The sequence below is a fragment of the Lolium perenne genome, chromosome 5, assembly GCF_019359855.2.
Source record: "Lolium perenne isolate Kyuss_39 chromosome 5, Kyuss_2.0, whole genome shotgun sequence".
In the NCBI taxonomy this organism is placed as follows: domain Eukaryota; kingdom Viridiplantae; phylum Streptophyta; class Magnoliopsida; order Poales; family Poaceae; genus Lolium; species Lolium perenne.
Window position 1 is genome coordinate 252,405,951 of NC_067248.2, and position 19,407 is coordinate 252,425,357.

Genomic DNA, 19,407 nt, shown 5'->3' on the forward strand with positions numbered 1-19,407 from the left:
AGTTGACTGAGACATATCAAAACCGGTATATTTTTCTTGTCTTATATCACAAACATGCTTCGTCCGGTTTCAGTTTGCTTCAGGCTTTTTATGGATTTTATTTGAGCTTATTACTTGCTAAGATATACAATAATTGTTGTGGTTTTAGATCAAATTTAAACTAAAATCATGACTATTGCTATGATCTGAGGGGTAGCTTTTTCGATTACTGTTTATATTGTAATGTTCCATATGTATCATAAAATACATCGGGCAACAAGTCAATTTAGCCAGTCCTGATCGGGCAACTGGAAGCGAGGAAGAAAAGAAAATTGCTTCTTTGCACCGTGAGACCGGCCATAAAACAAAGCTACAGACGAGCCACACGGGGAAATAAGGAAAACCAGATAAATAAAACCGGCCAAAACAAATACAAATTCCACACCGTGTTTGATTTATAAGGAAAATCGGATAAAGAAAACCTACATGTTACAATTTTAAGGAAAACCGGTGAAAAGCGCACACATGGTCGTGTAACTAGGTTTGGAACGCTGTTGTATCATACAACACGATAGCAACAACGAGCACCACGGCTGCACGATCCACGTCCGTTGAAAGGAAGTCAGGGTGTGTTCGGATTGCTACCAAAGTATACCCAACCAATTTTTTGGTCATGGATAAAAAGTTGGATCATGTTTGGATAGTTGCCAACTTTTTGGTTTGCCAATGGTACACTACCAACTCTAGTTCTTTTTTAGCCAATGTTGGTCAACTTGTGGGTAAGCAATGGCTCAACCAAATATTTGCTAGCCAATCTTGGATACAAAACAAACACACCCTTAGAGCCGAAAGGAACAGATAGTTCTTTCAAGCTTTGAGGGGAGAAGCATGCCAACAAGAAGCAAGCCAACGACACTCACAAATCGACGGAACCTGAAGACTTTGACCCAAACCAGTGGTGCTAGCATCGCCAAAATTGGCTTCCAAGACTGCGAAAAATGACGCCTCCAAAGAGGTCATGATGTCCAAAAGATGTTGCCGTCATCCAATCCGGCAAACCGGCCAATTTGGGTATTCATCCCGGAATGATGGGCGGAGGGGTGTCGGGACTCCACGACAACGCCTTGAAGAAGGAAAGCGGCGCCCGAAGGCGACGCCATTGTTGACACCGACCAAGTCAGGCAAGAGTTTCATCTGGAGACTCAGGACCACCGCCCGAGCAGCCATAGGCCTACCGCCTACGGAAACCAGCCAGTACCCGCACCCGAGCCCATCGACTTGGCTTCCTCGGCCCTGGGACGCTATGGTGGACAAAATCATCAGAAACCGTAAACAATGCCCACCCCACCGGCAGGTACGGTACGGGGCCGGCGACCGAACCACCCACGCATGCACGGAAAACACGAGGACGCACCGCAACGCGCGTGGCCAACGACGGCCGTCACCACCAGCTCCGCCCCGTCCACACCCCACACGCCAGCGGCAGCGGCAGCCCGTGCCGGCGGTCGGCAGCCACGGAGACGTGCCTCGCCGGCGAGCGAGGCATCACATGTCGGTGGCGGGCACGTGCGGCAACTCAGGCAGACAGGGGGCGACTTTCCACGTGCCCACGGGCCGCGCACTGCACCGGCCGGCGAGGCGGCCACCACCGCACCGCACGCATCGCGGCGTATCTTCCCCCTTGTCGGCGCTGCACGCGACCCCCCTCCCACATGCGCCGCGTGCGATCATTCTGTCCGGTCTCCGCTCTCCGGCCGAGGAAGGAAACCCCACGGAAGCTGCACGGAGCACGGCAGATTAACGTACGCCCACCGGCCACGGCAAGTGTCCGTTGGGGGAGGAGCGTCCGGGTGGTGGTGGTACCGTACCGACCGGCCGCTCTATATAATGGCAGGGTCCCTCCCGGAGCTCGAGCGCAACGGATACCTGCACCGCTCGGCACGACACCATATCTTCTTCCCCATCTTTTCTTTCGGCTGGCCTCTCCTTTTCTCCGGCTACCGCTGCTGCTGCTGCGTATCTCGATCCGTTTTAGTCGATCCAGATCTGCAAGCAAAGCCTTCTTTTTTTCAGTTTCTTTTGCTTTGATCCACACACCTCCACCTGCTTTTTGTTGGTTGGAGTTTGATTTCTAGACATCTTGTTTGCTTCATCTCTGGATATTTCTCTCTCAAATCAGAGCACCCGCTTGTCTCCTCGAGGCACTGACTGATGGAGAGCGGTTTGAAATCCTTGAGCAGCAGCTCCACGGCAACAAACTCCGCTTCTCTGACGATGGCTCGCAGCCCCTTCCCGCAGCCGCCGCTCCTGCCCCTGCCCGCGCACCTCCACCAGGCCTCGCCCCCGCCGCCGCAGCAGCAGCGCCAGTCCCGGCCGGCGCCGGCACGGAGCCCCAGGAAGCCAGCGCCGGCGTCGGCGCCCATCGTGGTCGTGCCGTCGCCGTCCAAGAAAAGGGCGACCGGACAGGCGGATGTGCCAGGTTTCACGTCGATGGAGTACCCGATGTGCTCCGTCTCCCCGCCGCCCAGCAGCGTCCCGATGCCGACCTCGCTGCTGCTGCCCGCGTCCGCCGGGCGGAAGAAGGCGCCGCCGACCGCGTGCGCCGTCCAGGTGGCCTCCGCCGGCGCAGGCGCTGTCGGGGGCGTGGACGTCGGCGCCACCGACGAGCTCCGCCGCCTGCTCAGGCTTTAGCTCATGTCTAATTGCAAAGCGCGACGGAGCTTTGGAGGGAACCCGTTCATGGATCGTCGGTAGTTTTTTTTTTACCGTGCCCGAGACAAAATCGTGACGAGGTTGTAACAGTACTCTAATTCAGTAGTACTAATGTTGATTTACTTGCTTGTGTGCCTTGTGTTAAGAGCCTTTGGATCATGCATTTCGTCCTTGAGCTCAGCCAGGCGAGGCAAAACCAACCAGGGGCAACGACAGCTGAAGCATTTCATGTATTGGCACTGCAAGACCGCAAAAAGAAAAGAAAAAAACAGCACCACAAATTCCCCAAGGTAGATGGAATGCAGAGCCGTAGGCCAGGTATAGCACTCGAGATCAAACACTGGCATTGCAACAACTCTGAAGTCTGAACTCATGTCATGAAACACCGATGACTTGATAGGTTCATGTTCAGGTAAAAAGAAAACTAGGTAACTCTTATCGAGAATTTTCATAGGTTTATTCAGATAACTTCATTGGCAATGATATTTACAGTGTGGTGGTGCAGTGCCTCCACGTTATCTCTATAAGTTTGGTGGTCTGTCGGTCTCGAGTTCGGTCGATTTGGCGATCGGTGGGAGGCTGTGTGTCACTTGTATTTGATTTTGTCTCGCTTTTCTCTAATAATAAATCGGGTAGCTCTTTCTTCTATATAAACAGAAGTTCTGACTCAATAATAACAAATCAACCTGCCAACAACATCAATGCATGAATTTCTGCAATTTTTCATCGCCGGTGAGCTTATAACAGTCAAGTTTATGGCTCAACTGAATGTTCCCCCCCCCCCCCCCCCCCCAAGTTACCTGCTTTTCGGCCTTTTTCTCACAAAAAGTGATACGGAGTAACATTGATAATACGAGGAGTTACTGGTACATTTTGTTCAGAAACAAACGAACGAACAAACAAACAAAATATGACCATCCATAGTAAGAACAAGATCCTTATAACTTCCCAAGAAAGATCATATATGAAATTTCAGTAGACACAACAAAGCCAGTATATGAAAGAAACCACAAGACAGCAGCTCCAAACATGGAACCGGGATGCTTATTCATAGGCATAGGTTGAAACCAAGAAAGTCCCCAACTCAACTCAAATGTATGGAGCAAGCTAGATGCATATGCATATGTTGGCGATGGATGGAGCAGAGAGAGAAGCCCGGGGTCTCTTTCCATGGACCAGGACGATCCGACACTTGATCGATCTACTCGTGTTTCGGGTCGGTGGGCACGTTGTCGAGCGCCTGCATGTAGTCGCGGCGCTTGGAGAGCCAGAACCTGCGCACGCCGTGCTGCGAGTAGCGCTTCCCTTCGTCGTGGTTGTCCAGCACCCCGGCCGCCCTGTTCTGCTTCGTCACCCTCACCTCCGGGTTGGTGGTGATGTTGCGCACCAGCTGCATCGCGCAGATGCCCACCGCCACGGCGGTCGTCGCGAACAGCGGGTACACCTGGAATGTTTAATTTGTATCATGTCATCGGAGATCAACAAGGTGAATTATGATGTTCTTATTACTGCAGACAGATGCGTGAATGTATTCATCGGTTTCAGTTACCGCTACATTTTGGTCATTGCTACCTTTTGTCTATGCCACAGATTATGTTGATCGATTTCAATAACCTTTTACACAAGTGAAACACATTATATGTTTGCAGCGATACAATTTTATCTACAGTAAAAAAAAGTTTAGGATCACAATTGGATCAGATAACTTGATCATACCAAATAAACAAGAAGAAAGGTATTGTTCGAAAAAATAAACAAAACAAGGACACATTTTGACCGTGCGCGTTTACGGAGACACCAAATCGATGCAGTGGTGCTTGCAAATGTAGAGGGGGAAAAAGTAATGATTCGAAGAAACAAACAGAAGAAAAATCAGCAAAAAAAACCCAGCGCAGTGTGCTTCTGTTGCAACTGGAAACGTAAGAATCAGATTGCATTGCGTACCTCAGGTCGGATCCATCGAGAAGCCATTTGAATCGATTGGATTTTTGTTACTGATTCCTTTTCGGGAGAGAAGAGATCACGATGGATTGGAATGGAGAATGAGTGGTGAGTAACTGCCTTGTTTCCCTCAGAACCTGCAAATAGGAATACCTTTTCTTCCATCCTCCTATTTATATCCGCAGACAGTTGGAAACACTTTTTTTTTCATTCAATAACAAAAGTGTGAGAGTTTTTTTTTTAGGTGACAAAAGTGTGAGAGTTGGAATGAAATTACACGTGCGGACAGGATCGGAGTAGACTGGGCAATAATGGCTGAAAGCGTTTTAAGTATCAACGCTGCAGTCTTGCAGCAAGCAGCACGACACTTACCGATCCAAAAAAAAAGGTGAACGGAATACGTAGGCCAAACACTACTGTACTTTTTTATTTGACAAAGACTGAACTAAACACTACCTTTTCATACGACAAAGACAGAACTACACAGTACTATTCAAATAAGGCGTGAATTATTTTCGTCTATTTCTATACCTAATAATAAAGGAGCTAAGGTTTCTGCCAAAATTTTCGTCCAACTTTTCATTGGACCGTTTTGCCCTCCCACCAATTTACATATTACCCACCAATGCCATCTAACCGTTCTTTTCTCTTCTTCTCTCTCCCGGACAAACCACCCCTCCTGGCAAACAAATCACAGCCCGTTGAAATAGACCCACGAATCCCCCTCCCCTGCCTCATCCGGCTTGGAGCGCTAGCAGCCGATGGAGATCGAGGCGGGCGGCGGCCTCATCCGGATTGGAGCACCAGCAGCCGGGAAGAAGCCGAGAGCTTGGGCCAGGCACGGGGACGGCGGTCAGATGCAGTGCCGAGGGACAGGTTGCCGGTGAGATGCGGTGCCGTCGGGCGGCGCCAGATTTCGGCGTAAGATGGGTGGTGCCGGATACTTTCCAGAATGGCGGCGAGGTGGGGTGCTTAGGCTCACGCACAAAGAGAGAAAGTGGAAAGACCCATGCGGGCGCACTTGGTCCAGAACTGCATCCTCGCGAGCGCCGGGCGCTGTGTCGAGGAACAAGTACACCGTCCTTGGTGCTTTGCCCTGCCTCTGAATCACTTCCGTCCGATAACATCGCTGTCTTCTTCTTCACCGCTGCCTATACATCTGGTACTTCCTGTCTAATCCCACCCATGTCTTTTAATTTTAGCTGCAATTGAACTGTCGCCGTGATTTTGCTTATCGATTTGATGTGTGCGTCTCAACTGATTAAGATGTGCATTCTGTGTTGGCTGATATAGATTTTAAATTACGTACTACTAATCTGCAAACGAATTTATGCTGTTAATTTCAGTTATACAATGCTATATGCTATAGCGAAGCTATTTGGAGCTCGTGCCAGATCTTAATTTGGTCATGGTTGTCGATGGTCTGGCCAGATGTGGGTGGATGAATAAACAAGCTTAGCAGGATATTAGACTACCTCCAAGACAATGCAATGCCTGATGTGTGCGGCGTGTGTCTAAGCTATGGCCCGTGGCGTCAGATTTGATGTCATTATTGCATAGCAGATCATACATGCACATCTGTGAACTTCAATTGTGTACTCTTTGGTAACTCCAAAACTTTCGTTGGTTGCTTTTCTTAGTATGTACATTGCTTTTATTTTGAGAGAGATTATAAGTGCTATGTTGCATTTATGTGTAAATGAGCAAAGACAAGTAGCTAATGTGTTGTTGCATCTATTCAGAACTTCCACAAAACAACTTGGTTTCAGGTTATTTTCCCGCAAAACAAGTTGGTTCCAGGTTTTCAAATTAGCATTATTGTTGGAACTCTTCACTATACATAGACATTAAGCATTGATCGGTTCTTCCGCAATGGGGAATTATATACATCACAAACTTAATTGATTTAACCTGTGCATTGATAACAATGTCATCAATCTTTTTCTTTTCAAAAAGCCTTGGATGGTTGTTATCTATGATACATCTCAATTTTATATTGCATATATGGTTGTCTCAAATATAAAAACATTAAAATTAAATAGAAAGTCTAAAACAGTAGAAAATAGAACTTCTAAAAATAAAGTATAAAAGAGTAAATCAATAAGAAGATAAAAAATTAAAGATTACGACAAAAAACAAAAGGACAAATTGAGGCTAGATTTACTTAGGTTGATTACCTTGGGGCATTTAGGTTGATCACCTTGTGGCATTTTTCGTCTAAAAGTTGTTTTTCTCTCCCGGTGCAACGCACGGGTATGTTTCCTAGTATAACACATAATATCTCATCTGAATCGAACACTCTCACTGCAAGAATTCTGAATCTGAACTATGGCAGCATGTGAGCCCACAACGTGCCTTCAAAGAAACAGTATTTACACCGAACACATGTCACTAAAAAACTGAAAGACCTCGTGCACAGGTTTATTATGATAACAGTGACTCAACGGAAACATTGAAGTGAAATTCTATTATTCAAAATGCTTGGTCATAATGCTCTGGCACAATGCCGTACAAGACTACACAACCTGAACCAACACCTGACCTCATTCCCTTATTTTCAACCAAAAAAATAAAATAAATAAAGATAGCACACACCCTCTCTCTTTCTGATATGATATTACAGCCTATTAGTATACAAAAGTCCTGACTCCTGAAGTTCCAACTGAGAAGGATCAGTTGTCGCAGAATGCACGAAGGGTTTCGTCCAGGGCTTTCCTGTCGTACTCGCCGGTGAAAACACACCCTCCCAGAGGTCCTTTCAGAAGGATGAGCCTCAGCAATCCATCCGCAACTTTCTTGTCGACCTGATGTGTCATGCAAGAAACTCAGCAAGACTGCTCTTCACTATTAAAAAAACAATCTGAGATGTCAAGTGCTTCTGTCAGTATTAAGGTACTTACAGCCATGATGTTTCTGAACTTCTCCACTGTCATGCCTTTTGGCGGTGCAACGGGAAGCTTGGCTTGCTCTAGTATGTCAAATGTTCGTTTTTGTATGGACTCGTCTATCCAGCCCAAGCGGTAAGACATATCAGCTGCCATAACCTATGGTAATGCCATCCCAGGAGCAGAAGAAGACAGTAAGGAAACGAGATGAAATCATGATTAAGAAGTGGCAATCAAATATTTAAGTGATCTTACTGTTCCAGCAGCGACAGCCTCCCCATGGAGCCATTCTCCATAGCCTAGACCCGTTTCTATAGCCTGGCAATTAAATTGAACGATCAGTGAGTAACAGGGATGCTTCACAAAACAGAAGGTTGCTATCAAATTCCCATAAAACTGGATGAGGTTGCTTAGTTTCTTGTACAAGGGTGCCCAAATTGTTAACCAAGAGTCATGTAACCTTAGAATGATTCTAAAGCAATGGCCACAAGACAACTCACAACTGGAGCCAGGTTGCTTAGTCTTCTCTATTTTCTATTATATTTGCCAGGATGTGGAGATACGGACACCATATAGGATGGCACATCTTAAAAACTGAATTCAGGATTTCCGGTAACAAAAACACATACCCTGTTAACCTAATGTAGCATATAGACAAAGGAGATACTGTGCAAAACTAGCATCAAGAAAAATTTCCATTAACAAAACTTTGTTTCAGATGTTATTCACTAGTCCTATAACAAATTTTCTAAATGGAACGCTAATGATACATCAGCATGCACCCGACAAAAGAAAAGAATTACAGATCACAATGAGAAACATTTTGTGACTTGAAGCAAACAGAAATATTTAGTGACTTGAAGCAAACAAATACAATTATTTAGTGCTTAATTTTCTGTTTTAACACGCGATATAAAAAAAATACTATAGTAGTCCCTACGAAATGTTTCAACTAAGCATCAACAAAAATAAAACAAAATTTTCACTGCTTTGGCAACAGCATAATGTTAATACAGATGAACTTATCATGAAAAACAACAATGATAAGAGATTTTACGTACATGACCAAATGTATGACCCAGGTTTAGTGTTGCTCGAAGGCCACCTTCCCTCTCGTCCTGAGCAACAACTTCAGCTTTGTTTTCACATGATCTCTTTATAGCGTAGGTCAGGGCACTTGGTTCTCTACAAACATACAATTAAAATCATGATATAATAACAGAAACATGTCAAATTACAGATTTATGATCAACACCAGGAGAAGGATATTTCACTTATTTAACAGATAAAGGTGACCAGTGTGCTGTTAGAATAACTCACGAAGCAAAATCTAATAATTGAATAATGGAATGCTCATACGGCTCAATATGATTTCATCAGCAAAGCTAGCCATGTGAAGTTGAGAATGACATGTACATCAATTATCAATTATAAATTATCTGTAGCACATAGTATGATTTGCCTCTATGTTCTTTCAAACTAAGCAGCACTGCATTTCAGGTTATGCTGTTCAGAACATCAAAATTTTCCCAAAAGACAAAACTAAATCATGCTATTCATATGATTACTGTATTTAACAACTCTGCATCCCGACAAATGTCAGTATAGAACCGATCGTGTTTCAAACAACCAGGATGCAAAGGGGGCACTCGACTTCTACAGAAATGAAAAGAAAACATCCAGATCATAATCATATAGAAGATAGCTACCAGATTACCAGAATGGTTTAACAAAAGCAATATTCAGAGCGTAGGGCTCATATAAACCATCAAAAGACAGTGCGGCAACATAGGGACTCCAAATATTTCAAACAGGAAAAGGATGAGTGAACTTAACCAGTTATATGGGCTAAAAATCCAAACAAGATTATACTAAGAAGATAATTAGAATTCCTACTCCCTGATGAGTAGCGCCCTACAGCAACCACAGATCTAATGTAGTCAGACATCTTTACCCTGATAATTATTAAATCAATGTAACATTTGATGGCGCTAAACGCTAATATCAATCTGAAAACCTGCCTGGTACCTCGCTAATATTGCCGCCATATTCTTCTCTTGCCACTCAAAGAAGGGGGCGTCTCTTATGAGCCCGTACTTCACCACCTCAGCAACGCCTGAAGCCAGCTCCCTGTCGGGCAATGTATTCAGCGTCTCAGTGTCTATGAGCACACATTGCGGCTGGTAGAATGCCCCGATCAAGTTCTTCCCCAGTGGATGGTTAATCCCAGTCTTCCCTCCAACAGATGAATCCACCTAAAGCAATTCACATCCGGCCACATATTAGCACCAGACCACAGGTGCACGAACTCTAGACAGAAAAATCAAGCTTAGAACCTGGGCCATCAGAGTCGTGGGTATCTGTATGAAGTTGACCCCGCGGAGGAACGAGGCGGCCGCGTACCCGCACATGTCCCCGATGACGCCGCCGCCTAGCGCGACGAAGGTGCACCTGCGGTCCAGCCGGGACTCGATTGCCTTGTCGAACACCTTCATCAGCGTGTCCTGCAAGTCCCAAACCATCTAGTTACAGTACATCGAAATGAAATGAAAAAGCAAGTTGAGCGCTGAATCCAAGACGCACCATGTCCTTGTACTTCTCGCCGTCGGGCAGGACGACGCTCTCGACGGACACGTTGGGGTTCTGGTAAGTGAGCGCCCAGGTGACCTTCTCCAGGTAGAGCGGCGCGACGGTGGTGTTGGTCACCACCAGGACCCTCTTCCCGACCACGTGCCTGCGCGCGCGGATTAGACATCATCAGGAATGAGCACACGGAGTCGCGCACCGATGGGGCAAAAAACCGTGGTGGGTTCGAGTACCTCTGCAGCAGCTCGGGCTCGTCGAGGAGGCCGGGGCCGATGTAGATCGGGTAGCTCCGGTCGCCGAGGTCGACGTCGACCACGGTGGAGACCCTGGACACCGCCGGCGGATGCATCGCGGGGGCGGCGCTGGCGACGACGCGGCGGCGGCTCCGGAGGGCCCGCGCGGGGGAGGCGCGGAGGGGAGGGCGGGACGAGGAGGGGGCGGAGGCGGCCGCGCGGGGGGAGATGGCCGCGCGGGAGGCGGCGGCGGCGAGAAGGGAGGAGGCCGTGGCCGCCATGGGTTCGTCTGGACGGCGACGGCGACGGCGGCGGCGGTGGTTGTGCGTGTACGGTAACTCCGGTGGGGAGGGGATTTGAGGCGGGTGAAGTGGGGTAGGTGGGCGCGAAGAGTTTGGGGGAAGATCTGGACCGTTGGTTGGAGGGATTGGACGGCGCAGATGGATGGTTGGTTGGTGGGTGGGGCTGGCGCGGGCACGTGTGTGATGGTTGGTGGTGGAGACGCCGGCTCGGCTCGTAGGATTGCACGCCGTGGCGGCTTCGGGTCTCGCTGAAAGTGGGGCCGGTTGGTCACAAACCCATTACATTTGAACTAAGATGTACTACTCCTCTACGTTTAGAGCATTTCCAACAGACGCGCTAAAAGCCCCGCGCGGTAAAAAAATCGCCGGTTTGCCGCGCGCGGAGGCGGGAAAACAGCGCGCGCGCTAAATTTTTTGCCGCCCGCGCGCTTTCGCGCTATCCCGCGCGGGAAATCTGCCACGTGCGCTGCCGCGCGCGCTATAAACACGACACGCACGAAGCGGCCAACTGCCACTCCTCCCACGCGTCTTCGCCTCTGTCCGTCTCCCTCCCCGCCTCTCTCCCTCCCGCGCCGCTCCGCCTCGGCCGTTTCCGCTCCGCGCGAAGATGCCGCCGCGCCACCGCCCACCCTCCGCCTACCACGGCGTTCGGGCGCGGCCGAGCGGCCGATTTGACGCGGAGATCCATTCCGACGAGGAGCGGATCCGCCTCGGCACCTTCGACACGGCGCACGAGGCGGCGCGGGCCTACGACGCCGTCGCGTGGCGGCTGGGCCGCAGCCGCCGCGCGATGAACTTCCACGACGTGTTCACGCGGGAGCAGGCGGAGATGCTCGCGCCGCCGCCGCCGATGATCACGCGGGAGGAGCAGCGCCTGCTCATCTCCGAGCACGACGAGGCGCTCCGCGTTGAATGGGCGCGCCACTTCCCCGAAGACGTCGCCGCCACAGCGGCCTTCTACGCGGAGAAAGAGAAGAAGGAGGAGGAGAAGGCGGCGGAGAAGGCGAACAAAAAAGCTTCACGCGAGAAGCGCCGCGCCGAGTCCGCGGCGAGGAAGGCGGCGAGGGCCGCGAAGGCGGCGAGGAAGGAGGAGGAGAAGAAGAACGGCGCAGGGCCATCAACCATCGTCCTCTCCTCCTCCTCCTCCTTCGAGTGGACGACGACGCTGGTGTCGGAGACGACTCCGAGCAGTTCGGACTTCGATTGGGACTCCTCCGAGTAGTTCCAGTTCTATATGTCGCATTGTATCGTAGAACTTTTATAATATATTCGTATTTTCGATCAAATTTTCATAGTTCGTTCGATTTAAATTTTTAAACAACGGTCGGATTAGCACTTTGTGCCGCGCGCGCTGCAAAATAGCGCCTCTGCCGGAGGTGCGTTTTTCGCACAGCAACGCGCGCTGGAAAATAGCGCCTCTGCCGCGGGCAAATTCGCTAACTCGCGCTCTAGCGGTATACAGCGCGCCGAATCGCGCGTTTACAGCGCCAGATTTTACAGCGCCTGTTGGAGATGCTCTTAATCGGGGATGGTGAACTTTTTCGTGTTGAAAACGTGCTACACACATTCTTTGAGCTTATTTCCCCCTCTTCTCTACTCCCTCCGTTCATAAAAAAGATGTCAACGATTTGCTTAAATTCGAATGTACTTATACATATTAAAGGATATCTAGGTACATCTAAATTTAAGCAAAATTTTAACATCAATTTATGGGCAGAGGGGAAATGAACATTTCATGTGGTCTACATAAAAAGACAAAAATGACTTGTGAATAGTCATGTTCTGAATATTAAAATTTGTCTTTTTTACATGGGACACATAAAATGTTCTTTTTTTATCGAAAATCTGTGTGCAAACATAAAATGTCTAGATGTACATGCGCAACGTGAGCCGAAATGATATTTCCCGATTTTCGTTCCTTCTTTATCTACACTCTGTCACACACACAGTCATTTTTTTAGGATGCACCCTGACAAGACACACACCGTCACTCATACGGGTCCCGTCTTCAATAGAGCTAGTTGGGAGCAAGGCTCATCCCCCCCTCTCTCCTCTAGCTACAGTACCTGAGTGACTCCCACCGGAGACCGGGCTGAGCCGATGGCCTGAGATGGCCTAGGGGAGGCGCCGGAGTTAGGTTAGTGTATATTACTAGTAGATCTAGGTTATTTAGGCTTTATGCCGCTGTGTGGCGCTATGCCGGGAGGTGGCTGCTAGATCTCTTGGCCGAGATTTGTAGCTAGCATGCGGGCCTCTTCTCCGATGAGATACTCCGACGGTCAGAGTCGGTTGCGGTGAAGATTTGGGCGACGGGCTACTCCACAAACAAAGGGCCTCTATCTTGTGCCAAGCTCAAGCTTCTCTGGGTGGTGTATCTCCTTTCCCTGGCCGGTCGTGGGGGCGAGGGGGATGGGGAGATGCGGCTGTTCAAGGAGCTGTGGCTTGGCGACAGCGGGGAACATCTGCTGCACCTGAGAGTTTCTATGCTCTCGTTTCTGGAGTTCTTCAGCAGAGGACCGAAGCCGGCGGCTACCTCCGCCATGCCTCTGCACATCATGGTCGAAAGGCGACCCTCCTCGACCTCGCTTCGATGGTCTATCTTCCTCCAGGCTTCAAGCCGACGCGGAGGATCTTCAGCTCCTGCTGATGCGCACTTTTCAGTGGTGCTGGCCCAAGTGGTGTGTCCCCGGAGCTGGTATTCCTGGCGTGGCGGCGGAGCTCAGCTCACGGTGGTGGAGAAGGATCTCGAGGACCCGATTGCTTTTTATCTTTCTGTCCTGAGGGCCTTGCTGTAATTCCTAGGGTCTTTTTTGTAGTTCCTACTTTGTTTGTGGACTCCCCTGTAATTTGTTCATCCACCGCTTATAAATGAAGCAGCTTCCGGGTCCTTCTGGACCGTACCCATTCAAAATATTTAGTTATACATATCGGACAAAGCCACCTAATCCGAAATGACTGATTTATCAATTTTTAGTCTATCTTCCTATCTTACGGTACTTTTGGATTGTTTCTTGGGAGCCGGAAGCTCATCTTGCACAAGCTGCCCCCAGTAGACTCTGAAATATGCACTGTTTTGTTAAGTGCCTGGGTCTAAAACCTGAGAAGAAGTTGAGATATTTATAATTTATAATTTTGAACCTACAGCTTGGTTGTGGGAGAACAGTGAATCGTGGTAGTCAATATTTCATCTCTCTGTAGTTTGAGCTGCGTCTGTACAAAGATGAGGAAGAAAATAGAGGCATGTTTTGGTGGACATGACTGTAGCCGCACATGTTTTTTTTAATATTTAAAAGTTCGAAAAAAATTAAAATAATTTTTTGCATATACGTATTATCTTGATACTTGTGCCAATTCTCAAGCGAAAAAATAAATTTGAAAAAACAAAGTCTCTTCTTGCTCGAAAACATTGTGTGTGTGTGTGTGGACAGATTGAACCATGCATTAACTTTTGAATTGTGCCCGTGAATGAAATGATTATTTATAGAGCATATAGATGCAGATGCGGTACACTTGTAAATTGCAACAGAGCACACATAGTTTGGGCCAAGATCCGTGATGCTATGTGCTAGATTAGCACCTTTTCTTAGATTTTTTTTGTTCTCCAGCCACTTCCTATATTTCAGTATTTCACAACGGCGGCATGTGATATGAGGGAGAGTTGGCCTCAGTGGCTTGGCATATCATCGTCCACCATGACTGGTGGCTAGGGCAGAGGTGTTGTTGAGGAAACAAAAGAGCTGCGTCCAGTACAACATAATCTAATACGGATGCAAGTGGGATCACACACCTAGTTCATTCGAAAATTTCTCGTGTATGTAGCAGATGCTGCTTCAAACCCCACCAATGCTCTACATCGGCAACCCTAACTTGCTGCTCCATAGAAAAGGTGCCGCTTTTTCCATACAAACAAACATCTTGGTAGTACTTCCTTACAAGTCATGGCCCGCCTCATGGGACTACAACATAAGATGACATAGATGTCTGACCTCAGACCGGTATTTTGCCTTTTATTTCATTTCTCACGTACCAGAACAATCAGTGTACATACATAACACCAGCTCCAGCACTTCATTCTTCCGCTAGCCACGGTTACTTCAGGATGTAGAGGACCCATCGGGAAGCTTTGTCTTCCTCTTCCTGCCAAGGATGGACGCCTTCTGCAGCCTCGCGCCTCCGACGCGCCATTTCTTGAAAGCGGTCATCGATTCCCTGGCGGAGTCGAACACTCCACGACGAAAGAAGATATCTCAAGTTCTTAACTCAAGCAATAGTAGTAAGATAAATGGATGTTGAGTAAGATAGTAGTGCAGCGGGAAGGAGTTTATTGTACCTCGAGCTTCTTCTTTTGTTAGGCGTGGGGTGAACTTGGGCACTGTCGTCGTGGAGGAGCTGTGCGATTTGCTCAGTATCTCCTTGTACCTGCTTACGAACGCGTAGCGCAGGAACTGGCCAATGCTCTTGTCGCTCACCCTGTTGATGTCATCATGCAAGCAAATAAAACGTTGTGCGATATCATTATTTTTAACCTTTGCAATAAAAAAAAGTACAACCTAAGTGAAAAAGCATGACATAGTAATTGTATATGTACAGGGATATGGCAAACTGAAGGATGACTACTGTTTCACCAAATTTTAAGGTGGTAGATATCTGGACTACCTCTGGCAGTCTTACAGTCCTCTGAATTACTGGATCATCCACTGTATACATGTGTCATATCTCAACCTAATGATTAAAAGACACTCAACTAGTCTAAAAGTCAGTAATTGGCGCTCCACATCGGATGTGCTTTGTTTTGAATTCTTATAGGGAAACATGTTGTTCAGTACTACTCATAGTCCACAGCTGATAGGCAAAAAAATACAGAAAAAGAGATGGACAAAAACATTTTTAGTGCAGTATTTGCATTATCCAGCTGTTATTGTGGATGGTAGTGAAGAAGAACAAAGTCTTGTTCATTGGGTTAATGGACTTCTATTGCTCTATTGAAAAATATTGGCTTCAGTTCAGACACTTTCTGAACATCACTCAATAATAATATATAAGATACCAGACATCACTACATAATAACTTGATGGTATATCTAATTTAAGCGTATGGAGTACCAACACAATAAAGAACGAAATTTCACATAGTTAGGAATTTAAGAAAATAGCAGTGACAACTGACTCTCTAAGAACATGTTCACGTTGAATGCGGTAGGTTTGGCCAAATTAATCACCCACATATGGAAGCCAGGCATGCAGCCAACATGCAACTTGAGCAATTCAGCTTCCTTGGCCTGTTTTTAGAGAAATTCAGACCTCTAAGATGCACATTTGTACTGTAATTAACATACATCATATCTAATCTGTGGAATATTAAACATTTTTTCGGAAATCACCCGCACCATCTGGAAATACCCAAATCCCAGTTAGAATGACCAATACATGGTGAAGTGCTCCACATGTTTACATCATGTGGCACATGCAGCTACTAAACATCCGATAACTTCTTTTCTAGTGGCCACAAAAGTTGAAGGCAAAATCGCAAAAGAATTTAATGTCTGAATCCTTGAAGATACAGATTATGATGATTGCAGTACAGTGTGCAGAGTACGTCTTTGAAAAGGAAAAACATCAAGCAGTCGTAGATTTGGGGAGACTTAGCTATGGTTTATTCAGCTCATAGCATCATATGTGATCACGGAATCAATACATTTGTACTGTAATTAACATACATCATATCTTATCTATGGATCATTAAACATTTTTTCCAGAAATCACCCGCACCATCTGGAAATACCCAAATCCCAGATAAAATGACCAATAGATAGTGAAGTGATAGCACCACAAGTTCACACTTTCTAGTGGACACAAAAGTTGAAGGCAAAAACACAGGAGAATTTAATATCTAAATCCTTGAATATACAGATTATGATGATTGTGGTACAGTGTGCAGAGTATGTCTTCGAAAAGGATAAACATCCAGTAGTCGTAGATTTGGGGAGACTTAGCTATGGTTTATTCAGCTCATAGCATCATATGTGATCATGGAATCAATACATGTCAAAAGCAAATATTGGCCTGGTGGAACCCAAGTCATTCTTCAGGTCTATGATTATATTCTGTACAATGGTAGTAGGACCACGGTAATAATAGCACAATCAGCAGGGAACTATATCTAAAGCAACCATATACTATATTATTCCAGTTAAAATGAGCAGGAACTAGACCCAGCACCTTAAAACTAATGCAAGAATGCATGCCTGAATATTCCTTATCAATCATTTGTTGGGGTCGGCAAAAAGGAGCTTACTGCTAAGTGTCAAATTAAAACATGCTCAGACCATGAGACTAGACCAATCATAAATCAGTGGGTGGAAGTAACCATTTGTATAAACCGCAGTTTCAACTTATTTGATTAAACTGAGAACAGGACATGGCACTGAAACTGTGGTTAAGAGCATGTGAAGCAGTCTGGATCTTCACTAAGGAAAACCATATGGTTGCATTTCTTTTCTATTTGCAAGCAGTCAGCATACCGCTGCTCGAACTTACAGCAGTTTGTTCAGTTTTTAACTTCATACTAATAATGAACTAACCTTCTTCATGGAGAGGGAAGCATTTAAAAAAAGAAACAAATGCAGAAAGAATAATGCATTGAAGTGTTGTATGCCAACAAAATTACCAGGTTAAACAGAACAATAGTGTATGTAAGGATCATCAAAACTCTACATGGCAGTGGAGTAGTTATCTACTTCTAACAAAGATAGAATAGAAACATACTCCCTCCATTCTTTGATATAAGCCATATAGTTTTTAGCACGAAAATTAAAGAGCACACATTTAGGAATAATTACACCAGGTTTGATCAGGATTCCACTGAACAATTGATGTGAGAAAACTGAGGACTTTGCATAACATAAGTAAACATAAACTAAACCCTTAAAAAATTGTCGAGACAAGTGGTGCAACGGAATACACCTTATATTCTGGATTTTTTTCTCAAAAAGCTACATGGCTTATATCTAGGAATGGAGGGAGTATTAATGAAGAATCAGGAATTTAAGCCATTCAGAACATACAAAGAACAATCTTGCATCCTAGCTCATAGAAGTAAGGGCACACTTCTAATAAATACTGTATAGAAAGATATTAATGAAGAATCGGGAATTTGAGCCATTCAGAACTTACAATGGAACAATCTTGCATCCTAGCTCATAGAAGTAGGGGCACCGAACCCTCAAATCAACACAGGCTGCATCAGCTTGGATCTCCTTGCGAGTTCTGCAGCATTATATGACCTTAAGACATCGATCTCTTCCAGGATAAACTCCAGCATACTACAAAGTAAGCAACACTAGCCATAAAACTAAAGCAATGGATATTCTGCTTAAGAGCACTTCATCAAGTTGGTGAGAGGTACTTCCATGTAATTTTGTTGAGATGAGAATGATAACTAACATGCATCCCTCTTAACAATTGATGTGTACGCAGCAATGCGAACAAAGATTACAGAGAAACCTACTTCTGGGTGAAGCAAGGGGGTACATTTATCGACACCGCTTGTTCTAGAGACAGCATCCCGTGTGCAAGCCAGAATGGAAGGTCTACCTTCGCACCTTTTTCAACCTGAACATAGAGAAAATAATCAGTTCACTTTTTGTCGGGAGCAGAGAAAATACCCCAATTCATTTTCCGCAGCAGCAGGAAGTGCTCAAAACACGATGCATCTAAGATCTAACCCCCAGTTGGTGTTCATTAAAAAACATGGCACACCGGGGGAAAGAGAAAGCAGTTATGCATTTCAGGTAAACATCATTTAACATTTTAACTAGTGCACATATCTCGGAAGTAATTTGTAAAAGAACAACCGGAGCATATTGGTAATTAGAATCATCAGTTCATCACCCTCACACTCGGGTGTTACCCTCATTAGCTCTAAAATCCATCACCAGGTTTAGCATAACAAATACTAGCACATTACTGAACAGAAGCATTGGACAGATACTTACACTGTTTCTCTCAGCACCGGGATCTAGCAGACCCACGCCATTGGCAGTTACTTGGAAAACAGCCGAAATAGGCTGCAATTACATTAGAACATATTCACGCCATCTGTATCCGTACAAGCATAAACGGAGCAGATGATAAGACGAGCTCGGTTACCTCCTCCTCCATGAGGATGTCATCGACGTCGTAGTAAGAGGGCATTTCACCGAGTGCGATAGATCAGCTGCCCGTACTGCTTCTTGGCCGCCGGCTCAGTCCTCCGGTCACCGACCGTGCTCCTGAAGAGAAAGAGGGGTCAGAGCGGAGAGAGGAGATGCCGTTCCCCGCCGCCACCTGCTCGCCGCTCTCCTCCCGGGAGGGAGAACGGAGAGGATAGGGCGAGAGAGGAGAGAGGAGGCACTGACCACCGCTCGCCGCGCCCGATAGCCGCCGCCGCCGCAGGGAGAGTGCGAGATTGGGGGAGAGATTCGGGAGGGAGAGAGTGGGTTGAGAGATGGGAAATGTTTCGGGCGGTGAGGCCAAAAGCGGGCCCGCGAGGTTCGTCGCCCATCCCGCCAATTTTTCTGCAAGGATTTTAATTTTGGAGGGAACATTTCCAAAAATATGGTTGTTTATTTTTTTCCCATAAAGGGAGATTTAATGATTTACTATCAGCTTAGTTGTTCCAAACATTATACTATCTCTATTCCTGTTTATAAGGTGCATGGTATTTCCATTTTCCAATCAATACTCCCCCACACTGGTTTATTAGTCCATCACCATATTTCAAATAAAAAAC

At 46.4% G+C, this 19,407-nt stretch overlaps 3 protein-coding genes across 4 annotated transcripts; all 3 read right to left on the reverse strand.

Moving 5' to 3' along the window:
- Nucleotides 1-3,612: 3,612 nt before the first annotated feature.
- On the reverse strand, nt 3,613-4,832 carry LOC127298356 (uncharacterized). Its single transcript, XM_051328237.2, has 2 exons — nt 4,636-4,832; nt 3,613-4,135 (listed from the first exon to the last, which is right to left on the reverse strand). Exons 1-2 carry the CDS (start codon nt 4,795-4,797, stop codon nt 3,893-3,895), a joined length of 405 nt encoding a protein of 134 aa, XP_051184197.1. The 5' UTR covers nt 4,798-4,832; the 3' UTR covers nt 3,613-3,892.
- A 2,248-nt stretch (nt 4,833-7,080) lies between these two features.
- LOC127302709 (3-dehydroquinate synthase, chloroplastic) lies at nt 7,081-10,676 on the reverse strand. The gene is made up of 8 exons (XM_051333248.2): nt 10,337-10,676; nt 10,101-10,251; nt 9,854-10,021; nt 9,546-9,772; nt 8,579-8,702; nt 7,773-7,835; nt 7,533-7,676; nt 7,081-7,436 (listed from the first exon to the last, which is right to left on the reverse strand). Exons 1-8 carry the CDS (start codon nt 10,615-10,617, stop codon nt 7,305-7,307), a joined length of 1,290 nt encoding a protein of 429 aa, XP_051189208.1. The 5' UTR covers nt 10,618-10,676; the 3' UTR covers nt 7,081-7,304.
- Nucleotides 10,677-14,516: 3,840 nt separating this feature from the next.
- LOC127302710 (DNA replication complex GINS protein PSF3) lies at nt 14,517-19,165 on the reverse strand. 2 transcript variants are annotated; one of them, XM_051333249.1, is made up of 7 exons: nt 19,034-19,165; nt 18,786-18,907; nt 18,632-18,703; nt 18,145-18,248; nt 17,811-17,903; nt 14,969-15,108; nt 14,517-14,863 (listed from the first exon to the last, which is right to left on the reverse strand). In XM_051333249.1, the coding sequence occupies exons 2-7, from the start codon at nt 18,828-18,830 to the stop codon at nt 14,733-14,735; spliced, it is 585 nt and encodes a 194-aa protein (XP_051189209.1). In that variant the 5' UTR covers nt 18,831-18,907; nt 19,034-19,165; the 3' UTR covers nt 14,517-14,732. The 2 variants fall into 2 exon arrangements, with proteins under 2 accessions (XP_051189209.1, XP_051189210.1); XM_051333250.2 differs by having other exon boundaries at nt 19,030-19,092.
- Nucleotides 19,166-19,407: the final 242 nt, after the last annotated feature.

Excerpts from the sequence above, each read along its gene's own strand:
- LOC127302709 (XM_051333248.2), bottom strand. The coding sequence starts at position 10,617 with ATGGCGGCCACGGCCTCCTCCCTTCTCGCCGCCGCCGCCTCCCGCGCG. Across the intron at positions 10,252-10,336 it reads GAGCCCGAGCTGCTGCAGAG|GCACGTGGTCGGGAAGAGGG; the intron begins GTACTCGAACCC and ends CCGCGCGCGCAG. Across the intron at positions 8,703-9,545 it reads ATGGCGGCAATATTAGCGAG|AGAACCAAGTGCCCTGACCT; the intron begins GTACCAGGCAGG and ends GTATGTTTGTAG.
- LOC127302710 (XM_051333249.1), bottom strand. The coding sequence starts at position 18,830 with ATGCCCTCTTACTACGACGTCGATGACATCCTCATGGAGGAGGAG. Across the intron at positions 18,704-18,785 it reads ACATCCTCATGGAGGAGGAG|CCTATTTCGGCTGTTTTCCA; the intron begins GTAACCGAGCTC and ends ATGTAATTGCAG. Across the intron at positions 17,904-18,144 it reads CCCCCTTGCTTCACCCAGAA|AACTCGCAAGGAGATCCAAG; the intron begins GTAGGTTTCTCT and ends ATAATGCTGCAG.
- LOC127298356 (XM_051328237.2), bottom strand. The coding sequence starts at position 4,797 with ATGGAAGAAAAGGTATTCCTATTTGCAGGTTCTGAGGGAAACAAGGCA. Across the intron at positions 4,136-4,635 it reads CTCGATGGATCCGACCTGAG|GTGTACCCGCTGTTCGCGAC; the intron begins GTACGCAATGCA and ends TAAACATTCCAG.